Source organism: Symphalangus syndactylus, chromosome 8, assembly GCF_028878055.3.
Source record: "Symphalangus syndactylus isolate Jambi chromosome 8, NHGRI_mSymSyn1-v2.1_pri, whole genome shotgun sequence".
Lineage (NCBI taxonomy): Eukaryota > Metazoa > Chordata > Mammalia > Primates > Hylobatidae > Symphalangus > Symphalangus syndactylus.
The window spans coordinates 134,688,080-134,710,978 of record NC_072430.2 but is presented as its reverse complement, the minus strand read 5'-3'; the positions used below and the strand labels follow the sequence as shown (position 1 = coordinate 134,710,978).

Here is a 22,899-nt window from a genome sequence, read left to right as displayed (position 1 = left end):
TTATCCATCCACATGAAAGCTGTTAATAGAAGCAGAAAGTCACGACCATCGCTGCCTATTACCATGTTATGGGATCATCACATGGAACCTCACATGGAAAATGAGATGGGGTAGGGAGGGACAAAGTGTTTCAACCACTAAGGATGCTGGGGATACACAGGATGTTCACTTGATGCTACTGTTTCTATTTCGGCAAAAACAATTGTAGTCAAGTAATAAGGCACTCGGATTATTAGGGCAAGTAAGTATGAAAATAATTTAATAATCTGTATTATTTTAGCTATTATTTAACAATAGTCAACATATTAATGGCTTTTTATTTACTTTAGCATTTATTTTTATAACATTTTTATATGTAGTATTATTATGTACTACATATAAGTATATATTGTAAGCATAATATATATGTGAGTAGGTGTATACGTAGCGTTTTCAAATTGCCATATTTGTGTTCTTATTGATTGACGTTGGATCGACTATTGCGCATGTCATAAGCTTTCAGAATCTGTTTGTTGATAAAATACTACACATGAAGCTTTAATCACCTTGCACTGATGTTACAAATAAGTTACAGTTACATATTTATGAAGTTAGTTGACATACATAATTGTGGCTGTGTCTGCATCCTCACGATAAAACCTATGTTCTGTCGTTGAAAATTAGGCCATGAGTGAAATCTGGGAGCTCAGGGAGAGCCAAGGCATCCAGAGCTCTGCAGAGCACGTGCCTTCCTGATCTCAGCTGCCTGCTGGCCACCGGTACCTGCCCTAGCAGACTCTCCTGAGTGGAGAATGAGGCCTGGGTCTCTTGACAGAGCTTTGCTCTGTTCTTGGACTAAGTCCAGACATAACCACGTCAGGCTCCTCATCTGCCGGGAAGCAGACTGCACTGGATTTCACAGTCACGGAAAACTTTTGACTGTGTGTACCTCTAGCAATGAGAAGCAGAGAGGGCTAGGTTGAGGGTCTCAAACTGGCACCGGGGAGCCCCGTGACTGGGTTTTAAGGGTGTGTGAATGAAGATTAAAATCTTTTTTGATATGAACATGGGTTCAGTTTTTTTTTTTTAATGTCACTAAGCCATGCTGTAGAGCCCTTCTGGAAGGACTTAGGTGGGACAAAGAGCCAGAGTCCACAACTTCTGTATTGTTCACAGGGCCCCGGTGCATCCTGGGCAGTTTCTCTGGCACCGGAGGTATGTGAGTTTTCCTAGGTAGGAAAGTGGAGGTTGCAGGAAAGAAGAAATTATAAGGCTATATTATAACGTGATGTGGAAGTAGAAAGCTACCTTGCTCTGTAACCTAAAAGGAGTCATTAGATTATTTGCTGCTATGAGTTCATTTTCTAGGGGTACTTAATAATCATGAAAGTGCGGGGAGAAAAACATTTTTAAGTAAGCCTTCTCAGTGAAGTGACCTTTCTCCCCTAGGACTGTATTCTTTTTACCTCTCTGCCATGTTAACAGCATGCAAACCATATTTACATTTTTACTTAGTTAACTCATAGCCTGTTTTCTTAAATATCCTTGTTAAAAGTGGCAGCTGTTCACATTCCTTTGGGGAATGGCATTTCTCTAAGAAATGTTTATAGGTTTTGGCCAGACGTAGTGGCTTATGCCTGTAATCCCAGCACTTTGAAAGCCAGTGCGCGTGGATCACTTGAGGTCAGGAGTTCAAGACCAGCCTGGCCTACATGGCGAAACTCCACCTCTACTAAAAAGAAAATACAAAAAAAAAAAAAAAAAAAAAAGAAAAGTTTATAGGTTTATTTAACAATGTGAAGTAGTCCTGGGAAGTTGTACTTTGAGCAAGGTCTGCAAGCAGGATGCCTGCACTTCTCCAGTCATGCTCCAGCACCAGGTCGGAAGCTGTCTACATGCGGGGATGGAGCCTGGCATCCTGGGCCCACAAGGACAGGGCCTTGAATGTGGACTGAGTAGAACAAAGTTGGGAAGGCAACTGCACCCACCCTGAGTGCCTCCTGTGGTACCCGCCCTTCACGGTTTCTGGTGGGGACACTCAGCCAGCAGCTTCGTGGCTAGACTCAGATGACACAATGCCAGGAAAAAATTCAAAAGCCCCATTACCCTTTCCAATGCCTAGATAAAATAGATACCGAATAAAAACCTGCTAATAATCATTTATTGTTTGTTTATACACAATAGAAGCCTCTTTTCTAGTGGGTGTGGGATAAGGATGCTGATGGCCTGTGGGGCTCCCTGTTTGACAGCTCTTGTCCTTGGGCCATGATTTGACCTCAGAATGACGGTGACTCTAGCAAGGCACTGGGGAGCCAGATTCTGCTGCATTTGTGTGCAAATCCTCTATGAGTTTCAAATGGCTCCATGCATCAACAAAACCTCTTAGTTCTTAAGGAGACAGAAGAGATTTGGACACCGAAGAGAAACACAGCCATGCCTCAGCTCCCTGCTGGTAGGAAAACATGTGCCTACGGTTGCTTTTCTCTCAGGCTTCCATATTTTTGTTTCCTCTTGCGGAGCTGCCGCTGGAGCTGGAGCTTGTTGGTGAAGAATAGCTGCCTCCAGCCCGTGTCCTCCGCCAGGGCCCTCACGTCAGGCGTGAGGGTGTTGCAGGTCGACTGGACTATCTGTTCCCACAGTTTATCAGACATACACAGCTGTGGGTGGGAAAAGTCAGAGGTGGGTTACAGCACACATGTGTTAAGTAAAAGCCATTTACTCACTCAAACTCATTATCAAACTCTTGTTGCCTGTGCGATACTGGGAGAAACACTACCTGTGCCAGACACAGGTCCTGCCTTGAGAAACCTCCTCTTTGAGGAAAAGAACCAGACACAAATATCTAAGTGCACATATATCTAAAGGACATGCCCTTCCGCACACACTTAAACTTCCCAGTGACGGCAGTAGAAAGAACATGCTCCTATCCACACCAGGCAACACTCTCTCATGCAAGGGAAAATGTGTTTATTCTCCATCTTCACCCCCACCCCACTGTGGCCAAGTCCCATCAGTCACTGTCAACATCTGGGTGAAATGTGTTGCCTCTAGTTAATTCCAATTCATCTCTATTTATCTATGCATGTATTTTTTTTTAATTTTTATTTTTGAGATGGAGTTTTGGTCTTGTTGCCCAGGCTGGAGTGTAGTGGCGCGATCTCGGCTCACTGCAATCTCCGCCTCCCGGGTTCAAGCGATTCTCCTGCCTCAGCCTCCCGAGTAGCTGGGATTACAGGCATGCGCCACCACACTGAGCTAATTTTGTATTTTTAGTAGAGACGGAGTTTCTCCATGTTGGTCAGGCTGGTCTTGAGCTCCCGACCTCAGGTGATCTGCCCGCCTCAGCCTCCCAAAGTGCTGGGATTACAGGCATGAGCCACTGCACCCAGCCTTATCTATTTATTTTTTTATCTATCTATTTTTTTTAGATGGAGTCTCACTCTGTTGCCCAGGCTGGAGTGCAAGGGTGCGATCTCAGCTCACTGCAACCTCCGCCTACTGGGTTCAAGTGATTCTGCTGCTTCAGCTTCCCAAGTAGCTGGTACTACAGGTGCACACCACCATGCCTGGCTAATTTTTGTATTTTTTTTATAGAGACAGGTTTTCACCATGTTGATCAGGCTGGTCTCGAACTCCTGACCTTGTAATCTGCCCGCCTCAGCCTCCCAGAGTGCTGGGATTACAGGGGTGAGCCACCGTGCCCGGCCAGAAGTTGTATTTATAACTTTCTCCCTCTCCCATCACTCCATCTTCTCTCTGTCTTTAGCCAGCACTTCAACTCATCAAGATGCTCCACCCGGTGATGTGATCCAAACCTTCTCCAGTTCCTGCAAGGTGTGAGCACTTCTTGGTCTTGAATGTAGATGTTCTATTCTTCTGTTAACTTTTGCCACTGCACACCATAAAAAAAGAATGAAACCATGTCCTTGCAGCAGTGTGGATGCTGCTGAAGGCTGTTATCCTAAGCAAAGTAACACAGAAATGGGAAACCAAATAGCGCATGTTCTTACTTGTAAGTGGGAGCTAAATCTTGGGTTCACACAAACATAGGCATGATTGCTGTCCCCTCATAATGGAGCACCAGGGCAGCCTCCCTGGCCCATACCCAGCTTCCCCCTGCCCATCCTACCTCCTATCCCAAACAGCACCAGCCCTGGCCAGCCCTGTTGTGCTGTGCCCCCATGTCCTGACATCCTGGGAGGAAGAAATGGGTAAGTGTGATCTCTACCTCCTGACACCACTATATTCACTTCTGAACAGAAAGCGGTCACCACTCCTTCCTTCCATACTTCATGCTCTTCTGAAAGTACTTCAATAAGGGAAGAGAACGAATTACAAATAGAAATGAATAGTACAATAAGGCATAATTGTTTAAGATCCTTTCTGCATAAACATCAAAGCAACAGCTATTATATTCACATAATGGTTATTGCTAAACAGCAACACTGAATCATACGGTATCTACAGACCCCAAAACATTTTGATGTTAGATGGGTCATTCATTAACTTATCTCTCCTTTAACAGTCCTTCAAGGTTTAGTTCCTCTACTCAGATTACAACCTATTCTAAACATAAACAAAGGAAAACTTTAAAAATGTCTTAATATGAAAAACAGATCATTTGACCCTCCTTTAAAAGATCTGAACTCCAGCACCGATGTGGATTACTATCCCATTACTAGCACAGTACGTTTCAGGATATCAATGTGTCTTGTAATAGAGATTATGGGAGAAAACTACAAGATTTGGGGGGAAAGGAAGTAATTCTCAAAAGAGCTAAAATTTCCACTAGTAAAACTTCATTTATGACTCAACAAATTTTATACTGAAAATATTTACAGTTCTGTTTTATATTACAAGTTGGTGTACAAAATACCCCCATCTATGACTCCCAAACCCTGACGATCTTTTGCTTAGTAGTTGCCAGGTTGCAAAACGAAAGGTTCCATAGTTCTAGCTACTCTGATCCAAAGCCCAGCTAACCATGGGTTTAGCTCCCCCTGGTGGTGGTGCATGAATTTTGCATACATAAATTGTCAAGTTGAAGAGAATCCTAGGGCTTATCTATTTAAAACCTCTCCCTTTGCAAATAGCAAAACCAGGGCTGAGAGAAGAGAAGGGAGAACGATGCTGTTCCAGGTTCATGCTGGGGAGTGGCTGAGCTAAGAACAGAACAGAACCCAGCTCTCCAGCCTCCTGCTTATTTAAACACACCACACTGCCTGCACACAGTGATGCTAGGAGATCCCCTCCCGCAAGCTTCCAGCCTTCTAGAGTCCCCTGAGACATTTGATCTGTACAATCTTAATATCGATTGGTCAAATTCTTGGGCCAGGATGAGCACAGTGGCTCATGCCTGTAATCCCAGCACTTTGCGAGGCTGAGGCGGGTACATCACTTGAGGTCAGGAGTTTGAAACCAGCCAGAGCGACATGGTGAAACCCTGTCTCTACTAAAAATACAAAAATTAGCCAGGTATGGAGGAGGGCACCTGTAATCCCAGCTACTCAAGAGGCTGAGGCAGCAGAATCACTGGAATCTGGGAGGCGGAGGCTGCAGTGAATGAAGATCGTGCCACTGTACTCCAACCTGAGTAACAGAGTGAGACTCCATCTCAAATGAATGAATGAATGAATGAATGAATGAATGAATGAATGAAATGTTATAGTCTGTGACCCAAGCTGTACACTTATTTCCTTTTTTCCAGATGCATGGAGGCACATATTATAGTCCCAGTACACTACCTATATCATGCATATTTCAGTATATTTATTTGATTATTTTAAATAGTTACACTTATGCAATTTTTTTCTACAGATAAACATGCAACACAAATTGTATATAAAGTATGGAGCATCATTTATAAATACAGAGGGGAAACAAAAAATCTAGTTAAATAAATTATCTACGCTGTGTGTGGTGGCTCACACCTGTAATCCCAACACTTTGGAAGGCCAAGGCAGGAGGATTGCTTGAGCCCAAGAGTTCGAGACCAGCTAAGGCAAGACAGCAAGACCCAGTCTCTACAAAAAACACAAAAATTAGCCGGGTGTGGTGGTGTGCACCTGTAGTCCCAGCCATTTGAGAGGCTGAGGTGGGAGGATTGCTTGAGCCCAGGAGGTGAAGGCTGCAGTGAGCTGTGTTTGTGCCACCTGGGCGACACAGCAAGATGACCCTGCCTGGGCGACACAGCAAGATGACCCTGTCTCAGGAAAATAAATAAATAAATAAATAATCTGTCCATGCGTTGATATCCTATGGCAATTTTTTAAATGGAGAAATATTGATAGGTACTGATGTTTTATTTTACTTTTGAGATGGAGTTCCACTCTTATTGCCAAGACTGGAGTGCAATGGCTCAATCTCGGCTCACTGCAAACTCTGCCTCCCGGGTTCAAGCGATTCTCCTGCCTCAGCCTCCCAAGTAGCTGGGATTACAGGTGTGTGCTACCATGCCCAGCTAATTTTGTATTTTTAGTAGAGATGAGGTTTCACCATGTTGGTCAGACTGGTCTCAAACTCCTCACCTCAAGTGATCCACCTGCCTCGGCCTCCCAAAGTGCTGGGATCACAGGTATGAGCCACCATGCCTGGCCAGTACTGATATTTTAAAAGTGTCTAAAATATGTTGTGAAGTAGAAGATGAAGAAAAATATATAATATGTTACCACATGCTTTTTAGAAGGGTGTGTGTATCGGTATATGTACTCGCATATCCCACACACATATGGTTCTACATGTGGAGAATACCTCCGGAAGGACATGCAAAACACAGTTAATATGGTTGCCACTAGAGACGAGAATCAGAGGAATGAGGGTCAGGACTGGGAGGGGCAATAACTTTTTAGTTTATATACAAGGATACATAATTTTTAAACATTTCCAATTTGAACATTGCAATGGACGTCAACTTTCTCTTTCAAAAATATAAACAAAATTGATACGGAAGCATTCAACCACCGTTTTCTGGGAGGTAACTCTGGGCTAGACACTCTGTTAAGGTGGGTATATGAAGTTAGGTGACATAATCCTTGCCCTTGAGCTTGGCAGGGAGACAAGTCAAGGGGGTGGGGCAAGCAAGCACAAAAGCCAATCAAGGGGCATTTGGGAGATTCAGGTAGTGGATGAGTCAGGAGGAGAATATTCCTGGAAAAGAGAGCAGTGTAAGCAAAAGCAAAAGGCACAGTAGAGCACAGCACACAGAGAGCCGCAAGGAGCTGACCTGGCAGGGGCAGAGGGTGGCAGGAGGCAGGGCGAGGGCCCTGTGGCTGTGCTGGCTATGACTGTGGACCTCATTCTGAAAATGACAGGAAGCCATTAAGGGCCAGTGAGCAGGACAATGGCATGACCAGAGTGCAATGTAAAATGGCCACCCTGACTCACATGGACAAGCAACCATTGAAGCAATGAAGGGGTTCCCAGGAGAAAACCCACCAGAGTCCTGGAAGCAGAGATGAGTCAAGAAGCAGAAGACCTGGTTGGGCATGGGTGGCTCATGCCTGTAATCTCAGCACTTTGGGAAGCCAAGGCAGGCGATTACCTGAGGTCAAGAGTTCAAGACTAGCCTGGCCAACATGGCAAAACCCTGTCTCTACTAAAAATACTAAAAATTAGCTGGGTACGGTGGCACACACTTGTAGTCCCAGCTACTTGGGAGGCTGAGGCAGGAGAATCACTTGAACCCGGGAGGTGGAGGTTGCAGTGAGCTGAGATCACACCACTGTACTCAAGCCTGGGCAACACAGCAAGACTCTGTGTCAAAAAAAAAAAAAAGAAGAAGCAGAACGCCTGAAACAGGCCCTTTTGATACAACAAACACAAGGCTGCTGTGAACAAGCCAGAGATATTTTGCAGGCACGGATGGAGGGGAAAAAGAAAGAAGAGCTGTAGGCTGACATTAGACCAACACCTCTCAGAATTCTGGGTTATCCTAAGACCAGTGAATTTTTTAAAAAGTAGAACAAAATAAAATGATAATAAAGAACCAAAATAAGGGTGCTGCTGACTCACATTTTGTCAAATAAGAACAATTTTTAAAATAATCATGTATTATTGCCACCACTTCATAAAAAAAGGAACTTTTTTTTTTTTTTAAGACGGAGTCTTGCTCTGTAGCCCAGGGTAAAGTGGAGTGGCCCAATCTCGGGTCACAGCAACCTCTGCCTCCCAGGTTCAAGCGATTCTCCTGCTTCAACCTCCTGAGTAGCTGGGACTACAGGCACACACCACCACACCTGGCTAATTTTTTGTATTTTTAGTAGAGGTGGGGTTTCATCATGTTGGTCAGGATGGTTTCGATCTCCTGACCTCGTGATCCACCCGCCTTGGCCTCCCAAAGGCGTGAGCCACCATGCCCAGCCAAGAAGGAACATTTTAACCCTCCCCAAAATAGGAAAGACCTAACATCCACTGAAAGACGGTCATTTACATGAAACAAGTTTAGCTTTATCAAAAACTTTATATCATCCTTATTATTCTCATTTCATCATGGATTATAAAGTCACTGATGCTGCTGGTTTGCTGAGCATGCACTGCTATGTAAACCATTTTTGAAGAAGAGAGATTGGATAAGGATAAAGAGTTTTTGTTTTTTGAAGGATGAAACTGATTTAAGAAAAAAATTAATGCCGGACCTGGTGGTGCAAGCCTGTAATCCCAACACTTTGGGAGGCTGAAGCAGGAGGATTGCTTGAGCCCCAGAATTCAAGACCAACCTGTGCAACATGGCAAAACCCCGTCTCTACAAAAAATACAAAAATAAGCCGGGTGTGGTGGCGCAGGCCTGTAGCCCCAGCTACCCAGGAGGCTGAGGTGGAAGGATCACTGGAGCCCAGAGGGTGGAGGTTGCAGTGAGCTATAATCATGCTATTGCACTACAGCCTGTGTAACAAAGCAAGACCCTGTCTCAAAAAAGAAAAAAAAAAAAATTAATGTATGGGGGGAAAAAACAGAGAAAGATTTAATTACTAAATGCAGTGTAGTAAGCTAGATTGCACATAAAACAGCAAAAGGACATTATTGAAAAAACTAATGAAATTCAAATAACATCTGTATTTTCGTTAATAGTATTGTACCAATATTAATTGCCTAGTTTTTATAAATGCACCATGGTTATGTAAGACGTCAACATGGGGGAAGCTGGGTAATTAAAAGTTAAAAAAAAATAACAATAGGCCGAGCAGTGGCTCATGCCTGTAATCCCAGCACTTTGTGAAGCTGAGGCAGGCTGATCACTTGAGGTCCAGAGTTCGAGACCAGCCTGACCAACGTGGTGAAACCCTGTCTCTACCAAAAATACAGAAATAAAAATAAATAAAATAAAATTAGCCAGGTGTGGTGGCTTCCACTTGTAATTCCAGCTACTCAGGAGACTGAGGCATGAGAATCGCTTGAACCTGGGAGGAGGAGATTGCAGTTAGCAGAGATCACGCCACTGCACTCCAGCCTGGGTGATGGAGTAAGACTTTGTTTCTTAAAAAAACAATAATAATAACAACAACAAACAGAAGAGAAAGGAAATAAGTGGGATTCCCAGGAGTAGGCCCTGGAACCAGGTGTCAGGTAGCACTGATCTTGAGCAGGAGAGGAGCACCTCCCTCCCTGAGGTCAGAGGAAGGAGCTGCACTGGACACAAATAATTTGGTAATAAACTTGTCCCCCAGAATTTGAAAAGAAAGCCTTTTTTTCATTAATAAAGTAGTTAAGCCGGGCGTGGTGGCTCACGCCTGTAATCCCAGCACTTTGGGAGGCCGAGACGGGTGGATCACGAGGTCAGGAGATCGAGACCACGGTGAAACCCCGTCTCTACTAAAAATACAAAAAATTAGCCGGGCGTGGTGGCGGGCGCCTGTAGTCCCAGCTACTCCGGAGGCTGAGGCAAGAGAATGGCGTGAACCCGGGAGGTGGAGCTTGCAGTGAGCCAAGATCGCGCCACTGCACTCCAGCCTGGGCGACAGAGCAAGACTCTGTCTCAAAAAATAAATAAATAAATAAATAAATAAATAAATAAATAAATAAATAAAGTGGTTAAATGAAAATAACTTATAAGGCCGGGCACGGTGGCTCATGCCTGTAATCCCAGCACTTTAGGAGGCCGAGGCGGGTGGATCACCTGAGGTCAGGAGTCCAAAACCAGCCTGGCCAACATGGTGAAACCCCGTGTCTACTAAAAATACAGAAATTAGCCGGGCTCTGTGGTGGGCGCCTGTAATCCCAGCTACTCGGGGGGCTGAGGCAGGAGAATTGCTTGAACCCAGGAGGCAGAGGTTGCAGTGAGCCGAGATGGTGCCATTGCACTCCAGCCTGGGCAACAGAGTGAGACTGTCTCAAAAGAAAAAAAAAGAAAAAAGAAGAAGAAAATAACTTATAAATGAAGTGTGTAACAGGTAAATGGAACAGAGATAAAACTTAGATTGACAACAGAAATAATTGGTTTTCCTTCTTTCCCTGTGTGCAAACAAGAAAAAAAAGTGGTTGGCTGGGTGCAGTGGCTCATGCCTGTAATCCCAGCACTTTGGGAGGCTGAGGTAGGCGGATCACTTGAGGCCAGGAGTTCGAGACCAGCCTGGCCAACATGGTGAAACCCAGTCTCTACTAAAAATGCAAAAATTAGCCAGGCATGGTGGCAAGCACCTGTAGTCCCACCCAGCTACTCAGGAGGCTGAGGCAGGAGAATCCCTTGAACCCAGGAGGCAAAGATTGCAGTGAGCCACGATCTCGCCACTGAACTCCGGCCTGGGTGACACAGTGAGACTCTGACTCAAAAAAAATAAAAAATAAAAAAAGTGGTTAATGTTATGCGGGGAGAATAAAAGCAGCAGCCCTGAGTCATGTTCCATCTTCTAAAAATTCTGCTCTGTAAAGATGCTCAGGGCTGAAATCAGCAACCCAGAGAAGCCCTACTTCAGAGCACTGGCTAAATTATGGAGAATGTTTTCAAGACTGCACTGAAATAATAGCAGGACACTGAGAGTGAAAGTTAATAGTGGAAGTGAGTAAAACTTGGAGAGAAGGCAGCCACTCAGCATGAGAAATAACTACCAGAAGCCACTCACTTGCTGCTGTTTCCTATCAAATCCTTCCATTTACTTGCAGGAGCAGAAATTTACTGAAAGTAAATGGAAGGATTTGATAGAAAATCAAATCCAGGCCCTGCAACAGCACAGAAACTTTTACTAGATCCCCACTAGTATATTTTATTTACGTAGAATTCTCTTTTCATTTAAAATGTGAATAATCAGCTGCTGCTGCTGCTTCTTTTTTTTTTTTTTTTGAGACAGCCTCACTCTGTTGTCCAGGCTGCAGTGCAGTGGTGTGATCTTGGCTCACTGCAACCTCCGCATCCTGGGTTCAAGCAGCTCTCCTGCCTCAGCCTCCCAAGTACCTGGGATTACAGGCCTGTGCCACCAGGCCCCGCTAATTTTTGTATTTTTAGTTGAGACGTGGTTTCCCCATGTTGGTCAGGCTGGTCTCAAACTTCTGACCTCAGGTGGTCCACCTGCCTCAGCCTCCCAAAGTGCTGGGATTACAGGCGTAAGCCACCGTGCCCAGCCCTAATAAATCAGCTTCTTATCAGCACCAAGCACAAAATTTCAACTTTAGGATACTTATTTAATGGCAAAAATATATACAATAGTACTTGTTTTCAGCTTTCCGTTTTTAGGGAGGAAAATCAAGTAAAAAATATATTTTGGGGAGCTAAATGATGAGAACTTATGAATACAAAGAAGGAAACAATAGATACTGGTGTCTACTTGAGGGTGGAGGGTGGGAGGAAGAGGAGGAGCAGAAAACATAACTATTGGGTACTGGGTTTAATAATTAACCTGAGGGATTAAATAATCTATACAAAAAAACCCTGTGACATGAGTTTACCTGTTAACAAACCTTCACATGTACGCCCAAACCCAAAATATAAGTTAAAAAATAATATATATATATATTTGGACAGGAAGGTGGCTCACACCTGTAATCTCAGCACTTTGGGAGGCCGAGGCGGGCAGATCACCTGAGGTCAGGAGTTTGAGATCAGCCTGGCCAACATGGGGAAACTCCGTCTCTACTAAAAATATAAAAACTAGCTGGGCATGATGGTGGGCACCTGTAATCCCAGTTACTCGGAAGCTGAGTCACAAGAATCACTTGAACCCAAGAGGTGGAGGCTGCAGTGAGCTGAGATCATGCCATTGCACTCTGGCCTGGGCGACAGAGCAAGACTCTGTCTCAAAAAAAAAAAAAAATTATATTACTTAAAATTATTTTTTTTGAGACACGGTTTTGCTCTGTTGCTCAGGCTGGGGTGCAGTGGTGTGAACACAACTCACTGTAACCTCAGCCTCCTGGGTTCAAGTGATTCTCCTATTCAGCCTCCAGAGTAACTGGGACTACAGGGGCATGCCATGACACTCAGCTAATTTTTTTTTTTTCTGAGACGGAGTTTCGCTCTTGTTGCCCAGGCTGGAGTGCAATGGCGCGATCTCGGCTCACCACAACCTCTGCCTCCCGGGTTCAAGCGATTCTCCTGCCTCAGCCTCCCGAGTAGCTGGGATTACAGGCATGTGCCACCACGCCTGGCTAATTTTGTATTTTTAGTAGAGACAGGGTTTCTCCATGCTGGTCAGGCTGGTCTCGAACTCCCGACCTCAGGTGATCCACCCGCCTCGGCCTCCCAAAGTGCTGGGATTACAGGCATGAGCCACCGCGCCCGGCCATAACACTCAGCTAATTTTTAAAAAATGTATTATAGAGATGGAATCTCCCTATTTTGCCCAAGTTGATCTCAAATTCCTAGGCTCAACCAATCCTCCCTCCTAAGCCTCCCGAAGTGCTGGAATTGCAGGCATGAGCTACTGTGCCTGAACTAAAATTAATTTTTAAAATCAAGACATTTTATTGCATTATTGGGAAAAAATGTTGGCTTTTTAGATAATAAGATTATGATTTGAATCATCTTGGAAAATGTTGTATGTTCTTTTATAAATGGACATTGCCCCAATACGTTACAGCTAAATACCGAGCTAGTCAGGGTTCCTCAGTTGCAAGCAACAGATTGCCATTCTGATTAACTTAAGCCAAAAAGAGATTTAATGGAAAATTAGTACACGTGTGATTGTGGGGTAGGGTTGGGTGTTCTAGAATTGAAGGAACAATGGAAGGGGTAGGGACCAAGGCATCTTCCAGGATCCAGGGAGTACAACTGACTCCCTGGTTGTACTGAAGCCTTGACACTGGCTGAAATCAGCACTAACTGTGCTTCCTGCTCTTGGGTCATTCAGCTGAGGATTCGAAGCAGTGAGACAGTGCCTCTTGTCAGCTTTGGGCAGGGAAGAAAATGGGGCACTGCAATGGGCAGCCCACCGAAACACACATATTGGAAGACAGGCAATGCAGCAAAGGCTATTATTGGAAAAAATGGAAACGGATGTCAGGTAGTCCTCCTTGCCCTATTCTCTCTCTTTTTTTTTTTTTTTTGAAGACAGAATCTCACTCTATCTCCCAGGCTGGAGTGCAGTGGTGTGATCTCGGATCTCTGCAACCTCCGCCTCTTGGGTTCAAATGATTCTTCTGCCTCAGCCTCCCAACTATCTGATCTTTGACAAACCTGACAAAAACAAGAAGTGGGGAAAGGATTCCCTATTTAATAAATGGTGCTGGGAAAACTGGCTAGCCATATGTAGAAAGCTGAAACTGGATCCCTTCCTTACACCTTATACAAAAATTAATTCAAGATGGATTAAAGACTTAAATGTTAGACCTAAAACCATTAAAATCCTACAAGAAAACCTAGGCAATACCATTCAGGACATAGGCGTGGGCAAGGACTTCATGTCTAAAACACCAAAAGCAATGGCAACTAAAGCCAAAATTGACAAATGGGATCTAATTAAACTAAAGAGCTTCTGCACAGCAAAAGAAACTACCATCAGAGTGAACAGACAACCTACAGAATGGGAGAAAATTTTTGCAACCTACTCATCTGACAAAGGGCTAATATCCAGAATCTACAACGAACTCAAACAAATTTACAAGAAAAAAACAAACAACCCCAACAAAAAGTGGGCAAAGGACATGAACAGACACTTCTCTAAAGAAGACATTTATGCAGCCAAAAAACATATGAAAAAATGCTCATCATCACTGGCCATCAGAGAAATGCAAATCAAAACCACAGTGAGATACCATCTCACACCAGTTAGAATGGCCATCATTAAAAAGTCAGGAAACAACAGGTGCTGGAGAGGATGTGGAGAAATAGGAACACTTTTACACTGTTGGTGGGACTGTAAACTAGTTCAACCATTGTGGAAGTCAGTGTGGCGATTCCTCAGGGATCTAGAACTAGAAATACCATTTGACCCAGCCATCCCATTACTGGGTATATACCCAAAGGATTATAAATCATGCTGCTATAAAGACACATGCACACGTATGTTTATTGCGGCACTATTCACAATAGCAAAGACTTGGAACCAACCCAAATGTCCAACAACGATGGACTGGATGAAGAAAATGTGGCACATATACACCATGGAATACTATGCAGCCATAAAAAATGATGAGTTCATGTCCTTTGTAGGGACATGGATGAAGCTGGAAACCATCATTCTCAGTAAACTATCGCAAGGACAAAAAACCAAACACAGCATGTTCTCACTCATAGGTGGGAACTGAACAATGAGAACTCATGGACACAGGAAGGGGAACATCACACTCTGGGGACTGTTGCGGGGTGGGGGGAGGGGGGAGGGACAGCATTAGGAGATATACCTAATGCTAAATGACGAGTTAATGGGTGCAGCAAAACAACATGGCACATGGATACATATGTAACAAACCTGCACATTGTGCACATGTACCCTAAAACCTAAAGTATAATAATAATAAAAAAAAAAAATTATCATGATAATTTTTTTGTAGAGACAGGGTCTCACTATGTTGCTCCGGCTGGATGCTTCATAGTATTTTAACTTTTGCCTGATATTTTTTGTACCTGTTCACTTATTTCCAAATTAAGAAATAGTTCATAAAGAATCAACCAATCAATGATCTATCTATGTTTGATGTAGGAAAAAAGGATTCCCCCCCAATTCTCTGAATAAACAAGAAATGAAAACTTGTTTGGAAGGATAGATGTTTAAATGTAAACAGTGGTTAAATGTGGTGACTTTTATTTTCTTCCTTTTGTCTATCTGTATTTTCTGATCTTTGTACAATAAACCCATATTACCAGTGTAATTTTTTTAAATATCGGAAAAAAAGACTACCTCTTTTTTTTTTTTTTATTCTTTTGAGACAGAGTCTCGCTCTGTCGCCCAGGTTGGAGTGCAGTGGCACAATCTCGGCTCACTGCAACCTCCGGCTCCCGAGTTCAAGCACTTCTCCTGCCTCAGCCTCCTGAGTAGCTGGGATTATAGTCACACACCACCACCCCTGGCTAATTTTTGTATTTTTAGTAGAGATGGGGTTTCACCATGTTGACCAGGCTGGTCTCGAACTCCTGACCCCAAATGATCTCCCTGCCTTGGCCTCCCAAAGTGCTGGGATTACAGGCATTAGCCACCACGCCCAGCCAAGACTATCTCCTTTTTTTTTTTTTTTTTTTTTTGAGACGGAGTCTCGCTCTGTCGCCCAGGCTGGAGTGCAGTGGCGCAATCTCAGCTCACTGCAAGCTCCGCCTCCCGGGTTCACGCCATTCTCCTGCCTCAGCCTCTCCGAGTAGCTGGGACTACAGGCGCCTGCCACCACGCCCGGCTAATTTTTTGTATTTTTGGTAGAGACGGGGTTTCACCGTGGTCTCGATCTCCTGACCTCGTGATCCGCCCGCCTCGGCCTCCCAAAGTGCTGGGATTACAAGCGTGAGCCACCGCGCCCGGCCAAGACTATCTCCTTTTAAGAGAGAGAAAAACAGGGTGATGATGGGGTATGCATGTAGATCACAGGGGCCCCAGAGTTGGGGACTTTGTCAGTTTCTCTTCTTCCCTTCTGACTCTGAAAGCTCCACTATGGAGTCTTTCCAGAAACGGCTCTTAGAAGAGAAAGAGTGCACTCTCTTAGATTCAATGTCCAATATTTGGCGACCGCCTTCCCTATTCAACCTGAACCATTCCTTCTGGAGCAAGTAGGACAGAGCTGTCAAGGGCACTATGCTCCCTGCAGAAGCAGGCGGAACTGTGATCCTAGAAGTTGAGCTCTCAGATTTCAGAATGGATGTAAGGTGTGGGCTGTGTTTATGTAAAAGCCCAATTGTGCCAGCTTAGAAGAGTAGCTATATAAGATTTCTCTCCCAAACAGGTTAGCCTACATTAAGGCATTAATATAGAAATAGAAAATAGAGGCATTAAGGATTTAAGTTGCTTCTGAATTCCAAGTGCTTCCCATTCAAAGCCCCTCTAAAGTACAAGGCCTTCTTGGGGGGTGAGGAATAGCCCTTTCAAAAACTCAGCATTAAAGAGTAGGTATTGTGATGATCCTCTGCCCACCAGCAGAATAAGAAGAAAAAGCAGTGCTTACTTAAAGCCCTTGACATAATTGAAGATAATTTTTGAATACTTTAAAATGACAAGAAAATGTGTTCAAAGCATGCTCAAATATACTTTAGAAAGTCTCCACCAATAAAGTATTTAAAGTGTAAAAGTTGGCCGGGCACAGTGGCTCACGTCTGTAATTCCAGCACTTTGGGAGGCCGAGGAGGGTGGATCACGAGGTCAGGAGATCAAGACCATCCTGGCTAACACAGTGAATCCCTGTCCCTACTAAAAATACAAAAGAAAAAAAAAAATTAGCCGAGCGTGGTGGCGGGCTCTTGTAGTCCCAGCTACTCAGGAGGCTGAGGCAGGAGAATGGCGTGAATCCGGGAGGCAGCGGTTGCAGTGAGCCGAGATCGTGCCACTGCACTCCAGCCTGGGCGACACAGCCAGACTCCGTCCTCACCAAAAATAAATAAATAAACAAATAAATAAATAAATAAATAAAGTGTAAAAGTTTTAGGACATGTACAGCTAGGTATGAAATGTGATGATTTGAAAGTGTAAGGTGGTTAGAGTATTTCGAAAAAATACTCTTGCTTTTTTGGTATTTTTAAATATAACTAACATATATTTCTTTTGAAATTAAAAAAAATGTATATTAAAACAAACTCTGTTTTGAAACATAAAATCACTGCCTACTTGTTGGATTATGTGGCAGACAGTCTCCAAGACAGTTTCAGTGACTCTCTTTTCCTAAACTTATGCCCCTGCATATTTCCATCCCACCCTGAATAGGGCTGCCCTATTAACAAAGAGGATATTGCAGAAATGATATTCAAAGGGTAGTCATCATAAAGGCTTCTTCTGCTTTGCTCTTGGATCACTCGCTCTGCGAGTAGCCAACGGCCATGTCCCCACAAGTTCTTTTGAAGTCTTATAGTGGCTGCCTTTAGAGACAATAAATGACCAGTGTTTCCTATTCAGATCTTAGTTCATCTCATTAGGATTGGGAGGGTCTGGAAGAAAAAGATCTAGCTATGTTAACAGAGATTCTTTACAGATACAAATTTTCCCCCACAAAGAACAGCTTTTCAGGGCCATTTCAAAATATGGCAAATCAACATGTTTTGGGGTAAAATATGTTGATTTTCTTGTTTGTCTCATAATGTTATGCCAGAGTCAGGTTGGAAAGTAAATTAGGATATATAGGGTTAAATAAAACCCATCTGATGAGACTTTATGATTTGTAGGGCATGACTCCCGAGACCCCTTAGACAGGAATTTGGGCAAGATAAAAAATCAGAGTTTAGTCCTCACTTAGCAGCACTATGGAGAGGTCCATGTGACAAGAAATTGAAACCTTCTGCCAACAACCACCAGTGATTTGTCAGCCATGTGTATAAGCCATCCTTGAATGGGATCCTCCAGCCCCAATCAAGCCTTCAGATGACTGAGGTGCCATCCAACCCCACACAAGTCTCCTAATCAGAACCACTCAGTTAAGCTGCTTCCAAATTTCTGGTCCACTGGAACTGTTTGAGATAATTAACATTTATTATAGTTTTTAGTCATTACGTTTTGGGATAATCTGTTACACAGCAATAGATGATAAAGACTTGGGTACCTGCAAGAGATGTGCTGCCACAATGGAACCTAAAATGTGGGAGTGGCTTTGATATTGAAAAGTCCACAAAAATGTGAATGAGTATGAGGAGAGGGTTGGTGAAAGCCTGAAGAGCCAAGAAGAAACCATTAGTAGAAGCCTAATGGACTCTGAGGTTTTAAAGATGAAGACAAGGCCGGGCGCGGTGGCTCACGCTTGTAATCCCAGCACTTTGGGAGGCCGAGGCGGGCGGATCACGAGGTCAGGAGATCGAGACCACGGTGAAACCCCGTCTCTACTAAAAATACAAAAAAAAATTAGTTGGGCGTGGTGGCGGGCGCCTGTAGTCCCAGCTACTCGGAGAGGCTGAGGCAGGAGAATGGCGTGAACCCGGGAGGCGGAGCTTGCAGTGAGCCGAGACTGCGCCACTGCACTCCAGCCTGGGTGACAGAGCGAGACTCCGTCTCAACAAAAAAAAAAAAAAAAAAAAAAAAAAAAAGATGAAGACAAAAGATTAAGTGAGGGCCAGGTGTGGTCGCTCATGCCTGTAATCCCAGCACTTTGGGAGGCCAAGGCAGGGAGATCATTTGGGGTCAGGAGTTCGAGACCAGCCTGGTCAACATGGTGAAACCCCATCTCTACTGAAAATACAAAAATCAGCTGGGCATGGAGGCAGGCACCTGTAATCCCAGTTACTCACAAGGCTGAGGCATGATAATTGCTTGAACCCGGGAGGCAGAGGGTGCAGTGAGCCAAGACTGCACCACTGCACTCCAGCCTGGGCAACAGAGTAAGACTCCATCTCAACACACACACAAAAAAAGGATTAAGTGAGAAAAAAAATGCACCTTACACACACACAAAAAAAGGATTAAGTGAGAAAAAAAAATGCACCTTATGGGTTGTGCCATTTAGCTAAGGAAATGTCCAAGCAGAGCAGGAACATACTACCTGATTTCTTCTTGATGTTTAAAGTAAAAGATGAGAGAAAAGAGACAAGCTAAAGGAAGGTCTCTTAAAAAGGACACAGGATTTACTGCTTTTGAACATTCTCTGCCTCTTCAGCTGTCAAACAATGCTAAAATTAAGAAGTGACTCTCAGGCAAAGATCAAATCTAGGACAATGTAAGAAAAACATGGTATAAAGAAGAAATTGGAGGTGGGGAAAGGTGGCTACAAGATACTCTGTCAAAAACCATTCAGTCAAACCTTAGGGTTTCCATGAAGCTTAAGGGTGTTGTCACTCAAGAGTCAAGAGCAGAAACCCAAGGTAGAGAAGTGCTTATCTCAAAGAAATATGTAAGTATGGTTTTCTCTAATGCAGTAGACCCCAATAAGAATTATGGAAAACCCATGATGTTTTTAAGAGAATTATATTGGTAAAAATACTGCTATCCAGCCTGAACTGAAAGGGTCACACGTAGTACAAAAGGAGAAGACTTTGGACCCTCAACCAGCAAGGGGCTTCTTCTCTTGGCTTGTGCAGTGCTGCCATTTCACTGTGTGCTCACATGACTTCTTCTTTGTGAGCTTAAGGAGACAGGGAGTGAGCCTCTGGTCCGACTTCTAACAAGAACACCAATTCTATCAGATTAGGGCCCCAACTTAAAGACCTTATTTAACCTTAATTACTTCCTTAGAGGCCTCCATGTCCAATATATAGCACACTGGGAGTTAGGGGTTCAACATATGAATGTGAGGGGGGACACATTCAGTTCACAATCCTGGGAAACATTCGGAAATTTTAAACACATTTCTGAATAATTAAGGAGTCAAAAAAGATATCAGGCCAGGCACAGTAGCTCATGCCTGTAATCCCAGCACTTCGGGAGGCCAAGGTGGGCCGATTACTTAAGGTCATGAGTTCTAGACCAGCGTGGCCAAGATGGTGAAACCCCATCTCTATTAAAAATACAAAAATTAGCTAGGCACGGTGGTGCTTGCCTGTAATCCCAGCTGTTAGGGAGGCTGAGGTGGAAGAATTGCTTGGAGGTTGAGGTTGCAGTGAGACAAGATTGCACCACTGCACTCCAGCCTGGGTGACAGAGTGAGACTCCCATCTTGGGGCAGGGGAGGGGAAAAAAAAAAGGAAGAAAACGCAAGAGACTGTGACTAGTAAGTAAAACGAATTCACTGATTAATTAAGAAAAGGAAACCTTAACTAAAGTTTCAGGTCTATACTGGTTTACAGATTAGCTTTATAAACTCTCAAAGAATTGTATACCAATCCATATGGTATATGATTTGTTCCAAAGAATAGAAATAGAAGAACTCCCCAGCTCAAATTAGGAAGTTGTGCAAACCAGCAATGATGGTAGGCAAAAGGAAAACTGTATGCTAAACTTTACTTAGGAACATATGTGGTAAAAATTCTAAACAAAACATTAGGAAATTGAGTTCACCAACATATTTAAAAAGTAAACAAATTTTGACCAGTAGGATTAATCCTGGAATGATCCAAGGATGTTATAACTTTGGTAAATACCTTACAGAATTTGCCACATTAGTGTATTTTTTTAGATAACCATCTCAAAAGTATAGAAAATTATTTCATATAAATATTTCTAACATCTATTATAAATGAAAACTCCTAGAAAGCTAGTAATAAAAGGGAACGTCCTTAACCTGATAACCTGATACATAGGAGTTACCAAAACCCAATAACAGTAACAATAATAATGAATGGTACAAATATGGGTTGGTATCATCTTCAATATTTGCCAGGTACTGCTCTAATATGTATATATATAAAGTGTGTGTAATATATATATTATATAATATATATAGTCATTTAACCCTCACAATGACCCTATTGGATGGGTACTATTATTATTCCCCTCTTATAGAGGAAAAAAAGGAGTTCTGGAATATGGAGAGAATTTAAGACAGAGAGAGAAATTAGGAAATGAGGAACAGAAAGGATAAGTGGCTTGTTCAAGATGTGTGATCTAATTGTGTAATTAGAAAGTGGCAGAACTAGGATTGAACCCAGGGAGTTTGCTCTACAATGCACCCTCCAATCATGATGGTATGTAACCTCTAATGTCAGAAATAAGACAGAATGCCCACTATCACCATCTCTATTCAACGTTGTTTTAGAGGTCATAGAAAGAACAAAACAAGGAAAACATAAAAATACATCATGAGCCGGGTGCAGTGACTCACGCCTGTAATCCCAGCACTTTGGGAGGCTGAGGCGGGTGGATCACGAGGTCAGGAGTTCAAGACCAGCCTGGCCAAGACAGTGAAACCCTGTCTCTACTAAAAATACAAAAAAAAAAAAAAAAATTAGCCAGGTGTGGTGGTGGATGCCTGTAATCCCAGCTACTCTGGAGTCTGAGGCAGAGAACTGCTTGAACCTGGGAGGCAGAGGTTGCAGCGAGCTGAGATCACACCATTGCACTCTAGCCTGGGCTACAAAGTGAAACTCTGAATCAAACAAACAAACAAACAAAATACATCATGGCCAGGCGTGGTGGCTCATGCCTGTAATCTCAGCACTTTGGGAGGCTGAGGCTGGCAGATCACCTGAGGTCAGGAGTTCAAGATCAGCCTGACCAACATGGAGAAACCCTGTCTCTACTAAAAATACAAAATTAGCCAGGCATGGTGGCACATGCCTGTAATCCCAGCTACTCTGGATGCTGAGGCAGGAGAATCACTTGAACCAGGCAGGGAGAGGTTGCAGTGAGCCAAAATCATGCCATTGCATTCCAGCCTAGGCAACAAGAGCTAAACTCCGTCTCAAAAAAACAATTAGTAAAAATAAAAATACGGCCGGGCGAGGTGGCTCACACTTGTAATCCCAGCACTTTGGGAGGCCGAGGCCGGTGGATCACGAGGTCAGGAGATCGAGACCACGGTGAAACCCCGTCTCTACTAAAAATACAAAAAAAAAAAATTAGCCGGGCGTGGTCCCAGCTACTCGGAGAGGCTGAGGCAGGAGAATGGTGTGAACCCGGGAGGCGGAGCTTGCAGTGAGCCGAGACTGCGCCACTGCACTCCAGCCTGGGCGACAGAGCAAGACTCCGTCTCAAAAAAAATAAAATAAAATAAAAATAAAAATAAAAATACATCACGATCAGAAAGAAAAACTGCCATTACCACAAAATGATCTGAATGTCAACATACAAAAGTCAAGAAATCCTATTGAAAAAAGATCAGTATCATTTATTTATATACCAGCAACCATTAACTCAAAATTATAACTTAATAAGCATTTATCTTTTGGCTCAGCAATCTCACACTGAAATGATCTGTGCACACAGTTATTCATTTTGGCATTATTTGTGATACGACAAGATTGGAAACAACCCAATTTTTATCATTAGAATTTTGGTGCCTACATATAAAGAAATATTATATGCAGATAAAGCATATATATGATATGTATATAGTATATGCTTTAGTATAAAGCATATATACTCTATTAAAGCATAAATACTATGCAGTAAAAACAAAACAAAAAAAAACAGGCCAGCGCAGTGGCTCACGCCTGTAATCCCAGCACTTTGGGAGGCTGAGGCGGGTGGATCACCTGAGGTCAGGAGTTCGAGACCAGCCTGAGCAACATGGAGAAACCCCATCCCTACCAAAAAGTACAAAATTAGCTGGGCATGGTGGCGCATGCCTGTAATCCCAGCTACTCGGGAGGCTGAGGCAGAAGAATCTCTTGAACCCATGAGGCGGAGCTTGTAGTGAGCTGAGATCGTGCCACTGCACTCCAGCCTGGGCAACTAGAGTGAAACTCAGTCTCAAAAACAAAAAAACAAACAAACAAAAATAAAACAAAAACAAAAAAAGAATATCTCCAAAGACATGAAGTGATTTCCTGGATATACTGGTGAAAAA

The 22,899-nt window shown here is 43.4% G+C and overlaps 1 protein-coding gene across 1 annotated transcript in view; it reads right to left on the bottom strand.

The window, feature by feature from the left end:
• Positions 1-229: 229 nt before the first annotated feature.
• The window catches only part of FBXO36 (F-box protein 36), an 86,939-nt gene continuing 64,269 nt past the window's right edge, over positions 230-22,899 (bottom strand). The window contains exons 3-4 of the mRNA XM_055290927.2: positions 3,795-3,871; positions 230-2,636 (exon numbers count right to left, since the gene is read on the bottom strand). Of these exons, the coding sequence (XP_055146902.1) occupies positions 2,448-2,636; positions 3,795-3,871 (266 nt within the window). The 3' untranslated portion in view covers positions 230-2,447. The remainder of the gene's footprint in view (positions 2,637-3,794; positions 3,872-22,899) is intronic.